The sequence below is a fragment of the Drosophila nasuta genome, chromosome 2L, assembly GCF_023558535.2.
Source record: "Drosophila nasuta strain 15112-1781.00 chromosome 2L, ASM2355853v1, whole genome shotgun sequence".
NCBI classification, from domain to species: domain Eukaryota; kingdom Metazoa; phylum Arthropoda; class Insecta; order Diptera; family Drosophilidae; genus Drosophila; species Drosophila nasuta.
In genome coordinates this window covers 8,676,116-8,687,863 of record NC_083455.1, presented here as the reverse complement: position 1 = coordinate 8,687,863, position 11,748 = coordinate 8,676,116, and the positions used below count along the sequence as shown (strand labels likewise).

Genomic DNA, 11,748 nt, shown 5'->3' with positions numbered 1-11,748 from the left:
TTATTAAAGCAGATGCAAGGTGTCAGGCAGGATGAAGGACTCAGAGAAGACAACTCCAATGCAGCATCACAGCAGAACGAGAGAAAGGAAGAGAGAGTGAGAGCGAAAGAGGATTTCAGGGCGTCACATAAAACTCAAAACCGTCTGCACTATAAAATACAACTAAAAAGCAGCAGCAAATAATTTCAAGAAACTTGTGTGATTTATGTGCAAATATAACACAAAAGCAAGCCAAGTTTTGTACCACTATAAAAAATGCAGAGCAGAGAGCGAGAGAGAGAAACAGAGAGAGAGAGAAACTGGGCATTGCAGGTGGCAATGAAGTAGGACAGCAGGTAGAAATGAAAATTACCAATGCAGCTGCTGCCAAGTCACACAAAAAGAATGACGACCAGAACAACAGTACCAAACTGAAGAACTTCTCGCCAGGATAATGGAGATGGAAGGATACTGAGAGAGCTGCTTAGCGACAGCTGCACCAGTGAAAGCTGTTCCACAACAAAACTTTACAAAATATTGAAGTTTTCACAGAAAGTTGGCATAAAATACAAGTTGAAGAATTTATAGAAATTTTAAAGAATTGCTGCGGCAAAGAGACAAATAAACTATTTTTTGAGGCAACAGAACAAATACGAGAACCCAGTGAAAGTACCTGCAATTTAATTTACAACTCTTTTGAACTCGTTGAAACCTAATAAATTTTTGCGCTGACCGCTACTCGTAAATTAACTAACATTCTCGTACATCTTGGGATTACGGGCAATGTTTTCCTCCATTATCTTCTTGTGCATGTTCTCCCATTGCTCCACTTTCTGCAGCACATCGGGAATAACCTCTTTTATGCGGAATCGATTAATCTCGGGACCATCGCGCAACTCAATGTTTGTCTTGAAATTATAGTTGGGAGTGTAGCCATTGATCTTGAGGAAATGATCAAAGTAGAAGGGAACGATTTGCTCCTGCAAATTATCCAGCACCATGACAGACTCCTGACTGAAGCCCTCGCTAACCACACCATCCTCGGCAAAGGCGCGCACAAAGTTCCGCGTATTCTCCGAGATGACTATAGGTGGTTTCACAATCTTCTTGACCCGCTTCCGCAGATGCAGACGCTGCAGTGGTCCAACTCTCTTGGGCTTCTTAAACGGTGGCTCCAAATTGCGACGCACTTTCTTCATCTCCATTTCGATGCGGCGTTCGATCTGATAAGCCTGGGCGGAGAGCTTCTCCAAGTAACGACGACGCTTGCGGAATTGCAACTCTAATTCACGCGCCTTGACAATATCCATGTGCTCAAACTTGGTCAGTATCTCGAGCACCATATTGCTAATGGCAGCCACCATGTCCGACGCGCTGGGTATGACATCGCTGGATCCTCTGACAGTGGCTGGCACAAGACGTCGCCAAACCTCGGCAAGCACAGCGCGATGTTTGTTGAATTCCTCGTCGGCAAATGAATCCTCGATGGGCTTAACGAGACTCTGACGAACACGAGCCTCCATCTCAATGGCGCGATCCTCCATAAAATATTTTTTGGCCGATTTACGTGCCACATACTCCTGTTTCTCCTTCAGGTCCTTGTTGCACCAGTCCACAAATGTCTCAAGACGTCCCTGCAGCTCCGTGTGGACAGAGAGAGTATAATGCATTTCCAGCAATAGCATAAAGGTTTTGTTCTTCAGATTCTCAATACCTTGCAGGAAGGTCTTGGCATTGGGAAACACCTGCAATACCGGATGCAAATTCCGCAAGTAAACATCGTAGTAAAATTCCCTGATGGCCCAGGCATCGTCCTTGTCCCGCACGCGTATGTTGACAATGGCACGCTTGGCAATGGATTGATCATAGGGCTCCAATTCGTAGGCCACATCCTCATCGTCGTTCTGCTCGAGTTTCTCCTCTGAACAGTCCTCCGAGTGCCTACCGCGCTTCTTGACGGGCACTAAATGTATCCAATCGTGCTCAGCCCGCCATTCCTCCTCGCCCAGCAGATAATGAAAGTTCTGCAACATGACACAACGTATCCAGTGTCCTTCAATGAACACAATATCCATGTTGAGCATTGTGCGCTCGCGTTCCAATTCACGGTACTGCTGCTTCAGGTTGTCGGTTATTTCGTAGTAAGTTTTCACTTGATAAACCATAGTCATCGCCGCATTGTATTCCTTCTTCTCCCACTTGGCGAAGAGACCTTCATACAGCAGCTTGGTGTTCTTCATGTCCTGCCAGTGACGTTCGTTCAACGTATCGTAAATCTTGGTGCGCACCATTTTGCCCTGAATCAATAGCGATTCATATTTTAAACGCATTGCCACCTTGAGCAACTCCATGCCAGTCTTAAAGTTGAAGGTTTTGATTGTCGCTCGATTCTTGAGCTCATCAATGTAATTCTCATCCAGATCCGTAATCACCGAGCCATAGTATTTATTTGGCCCCGGTCCCAACAAAGTATTGCGCACATCCGGCACAGGAACTTCCAGGCGCAATCTTAAACCATTGCGGAGACGCGAACTAAAAGTGAAAAAGGAATCCTTGGGACCCAACATAACAGCCTGCTCCTTATGCTGACCGGAGAAGGGCAGCGTTCGATATGGATTCGCCTCCTCGGCATCCACATCGATGACTTCAGCCTGGAAACGAGAGCGACGCATTTCCTCAAACGGCACCAGCGGCTTTCGTATATAATCCAAGGGTATTTTTGTTTCATCCTCGAGCAGCAAAAAGCTGCCGCTGTCCCTGGAGAGATTCGTGCATTCTGAGCTGCTCAGCGAGGTCAAGCACTGCTCAATGCTCTTTAGGTCCTCCTCGAGCTCGGCCACAATGGCCTTGCGATCCACAAGCAGACGCTCCTCACCCGGCTCAATGTCCTTTGTCTCGTAGATGGCCTCGCGAGTCTCGCGCAAAAAGTCCAGATATTGTTTCCTGCCTGGAAAATCGAGCGTGGTCATCTCCTCCGGCTTGCGGGAGTGAAAAATAAAGTCATAGGGGTGACACAAGTCCTGCACAACTTCCCGTGCCGCATCCTTGCTATCCACGCGAGTGGCCGCCAAATGATCGGCAATCATTTTCTCAAAGTCATAGCGCGGCAGCGTCAAGTCTGTGTCCATGTATTTCTTGCAGGGCGGATTCGCCTTGATGAAATTCACAATGGGCACCTTCTCAGGCTGTTCCTGCACTGTGATCTCCGGATAGACGGTCTTGGTCTGATAGTGCACATGCACATGCTTCACCTGTGTGGGATCCCAGTGATCGTGATGATGTCGTGCCTCAAGTCTCTCGGTAAACGGACGCTTTGGAGTGCGCACATTGGCAAACTTGATGGTGTCTGGCATAATCTTCTCCAGCATGGGCATGCCGGAGTTTAAGATGGCATCATTGAACTGCGCCGATGGCACACGTTCGGCGGCATAATCGCGTTGTCGCCTTGGATGAATGTGCAACGTTTTCTCCCGGAAATTGGGAGCTGGCATATTGCCACGCTGCTCAATGGGTAGTGTAACATCCTCGGCCCCCGCCTTGATGCGCTCATCGCGCTGACGTAGCGGTTCCACCTCACTGTGATCGGATACAATGACTGCCTCTTGTGGTGGCACCCAGTCGAGATCGAATTCCTCCGGCTTGGCATCGCAAGGCGATTGTTCTCGCAGCTGTTTCGCCTCTACACATGTCAAGCCGAGGAGACTCATGCGAGCGAGTTTTTGCTTGAGATGCTTCGCTTTGACCATCCGATTCTTCAATGCAATGTACTCGAGAGTGGTGTCTGCCTTGTTGGCATCCACCATGTCGCCTTCAAGTAGATCGGGAGCATCGGGCACAATAATTTTCTCGGGAAACACGTAGCGTATAAGATTGAACTTTTGTACATGATACTTGAGCTTGGGCTTAACCAGCTTCAAGTTTTTGCGCAGCACTCGATGATAGTGAAGACCTAGACGCTTGTCTATGAACTCCTTGATAGCGCTCTTCTGCTCGCGCTTGTGCAGCAACATTGCCTGAGGTGGAAATAGATCGAGCTTGGGATCATCCGGATCCAGCACCTTTATAATGCCACGCTCCACATCAAGCTTGATGGGCTCCTTGCGAGGCGCTAACTCATTGAGCCACTCGTCACGCGTCAAACAACCCTTGACGGTACGTTGTCCTTCCATGATCTGATGACGATGCAGCTTACCACGCAACCCATCGCCATGCTTAAAGTGAAATCCACGCAGCTGGAACACATCACCAATCTTGCCCACCTTCAAATAGTCCTCATCATCGCTACTCTTCTCACTGGGCGTTGTTCCTCCGCTGCCCTCAATGCTCTCCTCGCAGCGCAGCTGCTGAGCCGCATCCGGATATTTCTTGAGCTTTCCCGTGCGCTCCATGTAGAATTCCTGCGTGACTCGCGCCTGATCCCTACGCACACAGTTCTCCTTGTGCATGATACCTTTGAGCCGCTCGGTTTCCGTTAGGGTTTTGGGGAAGAACTTGCGCTTTCTGATCACCGGCGGTATGTACTCGAATTTACGGAAACTGCGTTCAATGTCATCGTCGATCTTGGCCACATCCTCGAGCAGATCCTGCTCGGCCACAGTGCGTGCTGCGATCTCCTTGGCCGCTGCCTCCTGCTGCTTCCGCTGCTGTTCGTTGTCCGCGGTGCGCTGTTTGTTGCGCAGATAAATGTTCTTGTAGCGTACCTCCCGAGTGCGCTGCTCCTCGGCAATTTTCGCCTTGTTCGCCGGCTTGTCCGGTGAGCGAAAGAGTTGTGCTAACTTGAAGGGCTTTTCGGGCACTTCTTCAGGTATTGGTTCGTCCTTGATTTTTGTGTTGAACTCGGCGGGAATGGCCAAACGTTCCGCTTGCAGTTCAGCCTCGACTTTCGCCTGCGTCATCTTCTTGGTACGACGACGTGTCATATAGCGCAGCACTCGCCAATAAATCTGTTGATTTTGCTGATCCTGTTCGTCCTTTTCATAAGTATTCTTATAGTCCATGCCCTGAAAGTCCAAATTCACCGGATTCTCCAGATCAATGACCTCACAAATATGTGTGTCCGACGTCTCGGATCCTGTGCTGGCACACACATTGTCGCCATGCTTGACCATCTTGCTGATCAGCTTGAATTGCTGATCCTTTGTCAGTTCCTTGTGCCGCAACGCAACCGGATTGACCAGACAGTGTGTGCGACGCGGATCTTGGGTTAGAAAGAACTTCTGACGCATTGGCGAAAGTTTCGACAGTTGCTGATAGTTCTTCGGACACTTGCCAATGTGACGTGGCGGCGCCCCAACAACATAGCTCGCCTCACAGGGCTGCTTCCATTTATTGCCCTTGAAGCCTTTGGGACGCTGCGAGGGCACATGATACGAGTCAATCATCTCCCTGGAGTCCGGATCTCCCTTTGCACTCCTCGTTGATTGCCGTGTTGTCTTCTCGGAAGGCACAACTCGACCCGGAATACTTGATGATGTGCAACTTCTTGCCTGGGTTTTCACAGTGAAGACGGCATCGCGAAAACGCGACTCACTCGAACTGAGATCGTTGGGCAGTTTCTTGGGCTTAAACATGCGATTGCCGCATTCATCTCGGGTAGCGATTTCTGTGTGTTTCACATTGGCATTAGGAAATTGTAGTGTCTGCACCGTGAGCTGTGGATTCGAGTCGCGTTGAGAGAAATCAATGTTCTTAAATTTGGCAATTTCAATTTCTCGCTTCGTTTGCTTGCGCTGCTTCTTTGGAGGACATCTTCGTTTGTTCCACGGTTCATTTGGGTTTTGTTTTTCATTTGTTCGCGTCCTCGGCACCTTTTCTCCGGGCTTCGGGTCATCTGCGGATGTTGATTCGGGCATATAAGTGTCGCGCTTCTGGCTACGCATTGAGAAACGTGTGTTTGAAGAGCTGTCTTCAATTGAAGTGCCACGCACCGCAGTTACCCTCTTTTGGCTTCCTCGAAGCTTTCCCTGAGAAGGTGCCGGCATTGTAAATATAAGTAATTTATGCTTCTGCTATGTTGTATTATTATTATTCTTAAATAGAAGCTACTGATTTTGACTCGACACTAAATTGTTGGCAATGATTTTCTGGAGTATTTAAGCAATATTTAGAGTGAGTAGAGTGATTTGAAGTGTTCTTTATATTAAACTAATACTTCGATAAGTATTTGGAGAAACTATGACTTTATTTTCTAATGCCCTATTTACATTATTAGATGTCAATGAATATATTTTTCCGTTTATTTGTATTTGGTTAGTTTTCCCTATATACATATGAATATACCTATGTATATTCAATAAACCTATAGGTTTTTGTGATTTCCCCACTTTAAACTGACTGTTTGCACCGTTCCTATTACAAACTTTAGAGTACCAATAAATTGAACACTCAAGATATTTGCTTACATGATATTTATTACAATTCGTGGCCGCATTTGCTGTGCTCAGCATTCGTCTTTCCGCCCCTACTCTCCCTCACACCATTTGCTCCCGTTTTGGTTGTACTTTGTTTCCACCCTCGGTAACAATATTTCCATTTCAGTTATTTTCGATACCCTGTAGATTTAAAGCAAGGAAGGATATTTTATGTGTTCGAAGATGTTAAGAATCTTTCATATATAGTGTATTTTTCTATTAATGTATTTTATTTATATAATTATAATCGCTATTCAAATTTATAGCTATTTCTCCTTTTTTAGAGGTAATCTTAAAGTCGAGCTATCCCCGATTCTTTTGTTCACATGTGTACTTCGGGCTCTCGTATGCTTATTGTGAACGAACGCCCCCGCCTAAAAGTATGCCATAAAAATTGACTTGTTTTCCATTTTTAGCTTGTCGCAGTGCGCATCGAACAGCATTTCCACATTTCTCAATTTCCATTCCATTTCGGCATTTTTATGACCCACATATGTCAGTCTCTAATAAGTCCAAGAACTAAGCCACCATCGCTATCGCAGAGTCGGAGTCGGAGTTGGAGTCGAGTTCGAGTTCAACGTCGACACTCGTGCAATTTAATTAAATTTCAGAACGACTTCCATTTGGCAGACGTTGTGCATAATTTCAAACAGGTGAATTGAAAAGCTAACGCAAAAGTTTTAGCAATTCCCTCCCCCATTTAACTCACCTGCCAACCCATTGAAGCCCTTTTCCATCTGTTCTGCTGAAATTTGCGGCGTATTAATTTCGTATTTATGTTTATTTCTGACGCTCACAAACGGAAATGAAGTTAATTTTTTTACATTTTCTATTCGTGCGTCAATTTTAATGCTCTCTCATTGTTGATGCTTTTGGTCGTTGTCGATGTCGTTGTTGTTGCTGTTGCTGTTGTTTCGATTGTTTTGATTATTGTTTTTTTGGTGGCCCCAGGCGGCAAATAAATAATTTATAATAATTTCACAAAATGCCACTTAAAGTGCGGAAATTGCGCACAATGACGACCCCACAGCGCACAGTTGTGTGAATTTATAATTTTTGTGCGAATTCAATTAAATATTTTCTGCGGAAAGAGAATCTAAAATCATGAAGCATGCCATAAAAAAAGTGTGTTTTCAACTTGGAAATACCCTTCCACATGAATGCAGTTAAATTGAAAGCATTAAGCAATGAATTTATTAACATAATCGTAAGTTAATTTGCAGATAAGATAAATAGAGCGTAAAGATTTACTTTTGTCCTCATAATAGAGTTCAATGTTGGCAGTAAATTGAAGTAAATGTAAATTGTTTGGTTTGAAAATCCAACGAACATTATTACAAGATGGCAGCGTAAACACTCAACGCTGATGAAACCCACAAAAACATGCTCGATTTATTTTCGCGGATTTGTTTTGCAAATTTGAATTTAGCTCTGCTTGTGTATGAATGCGTAAACTTTTCTTCTAGACCACAACCAGAACTATGCTGTCATCATTAAAGATCAAATCAAATCCTAGTAGACTTTAGAGCAATCTCCTTTTTTTTTTTGTTATTTTTAGGTGGATGTAACAATGCCCACCACAGAAGCTAAAAAAAAGGAAAGAAAAAAAAAATTGGTTTACATTTTTTTTTGCGACTTGCAGTTTACAGCTAAAAAGTTTAATTCAATTAAGAGTTTGGCCTCGGCGGGTGTTGCTCTGTCGAGAAACCAAACACAGCCGCATACAAGAACACAACTACATACACATACACACACAAATACCTGTGTACTATCATACTCTGCCAGAGCAAAGTCAAAGTTGCGCTTTTCAATTTTTGCAACAGTTTCTGTTGCATTTCCTTTTGGTTGCTTTCGCTCACCTTTTCTCGCCCACGTCGCATGTTACATTCACCTTTACGGGGATTCATTAAAAATGCATTCTCAGCCTGCTGTGCTCTGCTATGCTGTGCGGCACAAAATCGAGCAAAAAGAAACTGCAAAAATTTGCGCAAAACTTTTGGCTCTGTGCAAAAATTTGCCATATGGCCAAAGTCTGTGCGGAGGTAAAGTTTCACCTTCTAGTCGTCGCGTCGACTGCAGCAGTGCTTAAAGATGCAAGGGTTTAACATCTTGATACATTGGTAGATGGACACAATGTTCCAGACATTATTTAATACACGTTTCCTATAAATTAAACTGTATTAACAATTTTGAAAATCTAAAAGTCAAACAACAAATTATTGGAAATAGTAATCTTTGACTTCATTTTCATTTTTTAATTTTTATATTCTACTACCAATAAAAAAAAAGCTAATTATATATTTATAAAATTTATATTAAAAGTTTTTTCTAATAAAAATACTAAACCAGGTTAATTATTTCATAAAAAAATATACATCATTTTTAGCATTCAACAACTAGTTCATTATAATTAATGCGGTGCTGGTTTAATTTAAAATAATATAATACAATAAACATATAATGTATAATGTATTGCCAATCATAATAAAAATCAATTAATGAATAATAATAACAAATTAGTTTGAAGTAAGTTATCCACAAATTGTTGATTTGAAATTCTTATATTTATAATTAGTGAATTTTTTTTCAAAAATTATTAAAAAATGATTTAAGCTTTACATCATCTTAGGCAAACTTTACCTGATATTTAGTTAAAGTACCTGCTCAAGCTGTTTGCTCTTTTCCGCTGGCTTTTTATCACTCCGTCTCTTGACCCATATGAGAGCACTTTAGCTATGCATAGTTCCATTCTTTGTTCATCTTCTAATTGCCCAGCAAATCTGCTCATCTCGTTAGTAATTTCCTAAGCTCGACTGCCTGGAAATGCATTTTCCCAGGCTCTTCAGCCATCCATCCATCCGTCCACGTTTTTCTTTTTTTTTCCCACACTCTTTTTTTCACGCGCGGCAAAGTTTTTAATTGAAAGTTTTAAGCTGTAATTGAAGTTTGCCCAGTGCTTCGACCTGTCACCTCCACCGCATCCCACTCTACCGTCTATGAGTGGCTCTGCTGCCATTTTGCCAGCCTCTTCATTGCTCACTTTGCCATCCAGTGAGGCAGCCAGGCAAGGCAGCTCGGTCTGACTTGGGCTTCGGCTTTAGGACTGCGTCTGGAGCCTGGAGCTGGTTACAGCTTGTAAAGCGTTTTATCCGGTGCTCCGGCTCGACTCGACTCGACGCGGCTCGGCTCGACTGAGAGAGTCCCAAGTCCCTTTTCGAGTGAAGCGCAAATTTGCCTTTTGGCCCAGGTATGAAATAATTATAATTTGCAAATTTCTCTGCCACTGCGCGGACGTTGTTTAATTTTGTGTGCAGCAAGTTGTTAAAGTCGACCCAAAAGTGGTAGCCACTTGAACAAACTTCCATTTATGTGTTAAATTTTATTTTCATTTTTTTTTTTTTTTTTTTGCTTTTGCATTTTGCTTTTTTCTTTGCTCAACTCGCACTTGCATTTTAAATGATTCGAATTTTATTTTTTAATATATATTTTTTGAAAAATGCTAGCGGCCGTGTACACAGCTCGTGTCGCTGCACTTTCTTTTGTGGCATATAAAACATGTATTTATTTAATTAAAAACCCTGCTTTTGTGCACTGCGCAGTGTTGTGTAGTGTAATAATAACAATAATAATAAGTTTTTTCATTTTTTCGCATTCGGTTTTCCATCTCATCCTTTTCGCATGTTGCATGTCGACCGCCAGTTGCCAGTTGCCAGAACTTTTAACAACCAATTGAATGCCGCTGTAGATAAATGCACAAAAAATATGTTGTGCAATACTTTTGTGGAGAGTGCTCGACACTCAAATATCCTGCACAATGAGCAGTGATGGCGAAAAACGCACAACTTGCTGGTTATGTAATTAAAACTCTTCTATTCTTGTCATTTACTTCTTATTAAATAGTAAAATTTTGTGTAAATTTTATTTGAAGATAAAGGTTAACTAAATTTCTAAAACTATAGATATTGTAATTTACTCTGAAGGTATTTTTATACTCACTCCATTAATATTTCTTAAAAAAAATTCTTATTATTATTTGCTGATATTATAAAATATGAAACCTTTCTTAAAAATTAATATATAGTAAAGTTTTAAGGTATTTATGAATTTTTGTATATAGTTTGAAAGTGTCTAGAAATGGTAAAGTAACAGTAAGTAAAGTAAAGTTTATTTGAAAAAAAGTAATATAATATCTGACCCAAAACTTGTGTATGTTAAAAGGCAAGACTAAAAAACGTAATTGTTCTTCATGCAATATCGCGTTGTTAATTAAATAAAAATAATACGTACCATTTTACGTATTTATTTGTTTCATGTTTTCAGCATATTTGTTGCTATTATTTGTGTACATTTTCAGATGTTGATTGTTATGCCCCGCATTGTTATTCCCATATTTAAATTATTCATTATTTTTTATTTATTTTTTCTACTGTATGTCGTAGCAGAAGCCAGACTACGAATAAGATGAAATGCCAGCGTGTTTTTTAAATTAAATTTTCACGGAAATGCAGTCACATTAAACGGAAATGTTGAAACATTTTAATGCAAACGAATGACATGACATGAATATCGAAGCAACTGACTTGGTCAGTTGTCCTTTCGATTGCATTGTGTGAACTTTCTGTTCTCTCAGTGCAACAGTGTGGACAATGTCATTGGCTTCTTTGTGGTCGTTGTCAAGTTGTTTGTCCAAGACTCAAAAACGGCAGCTTTAATTTTCATAATTTAATGCACACATTTTTTAATTATTAATCGAGTTTATTATGGCAAACAGACATCGATAATTAAAGTTGATTTTCAATGCTGAAGGTCCTTACTTTGTAATCAATTCTTGCGTTGTTGAAACACAAAAAATGTATAAGGTCGAATGTACTGTAAGATACCCGCTACGCATTTTGAATAAAAGCAAAATAACGCAGAATTTATTTTAAAATATTCCAAATTAATATACTGACAAATACTATAAATATACCGAAAACTATTTCACGTATATTGATATAGAACTACATTCAACTTATACCATAAAGTCCGAAATATGCCAGATTGTCGGTCAAAGCAACTAAGACTTGATTGAAGTAAGCGAAATTTGCTTTATATCATTTCTTAAATATCTTCTACACTTTTTATCCAATCACAATCAAATTCTATGGAATCATAAATACTATTCTTATTCGATTTTGTCAATTATATCTCTATATATTTTTGTCTCTGAAATCCAGAATATAAAATATTTTATAGGGTAGGAGTTGCTTCTTTCTACCTATATATAGTATACATATATATATAGATATGTACATACATATATAGTTGGTGGCAGACTAATGGCAACGTATATATATGTGAATGATAATCATACATAATA

General features: G+C 41.4%; 1 protein-coding gene across 1 annotated transcript; it reads right to left on the bottom strand.

The window, feature by feature from the left end:
• Window positions 1-643: 643 nt before the first annotated feature.
• On the bottom strand, window positions 644-6,120 carry LOC132794038 (uncharacterized). Its single transcript, XM_060804261.1, has one exon. The coding sequence runs from the start codon at window positions 5,958-5,960 to the stop codon at window positions 726-728; it is 5,235 nt and encodes a 1,744-aa protein (XP_060660244.1). The 5' UTR covers window positions 5,961-6,120; the 3' UTR covers window positions 644-725.
• Window positions 6,121-11,748: the final 5,628 nt, after the last annotated feature.

Coding starts and splice junctions, on each gene's coding strand:
- LOC132794038 (XM_060804261.1), bottom strand. CDS start 5,960: ATGCCGGCACCTTCTCAGGGAAAGCTTCGAGGAAGCCAAAAGAGGGTA.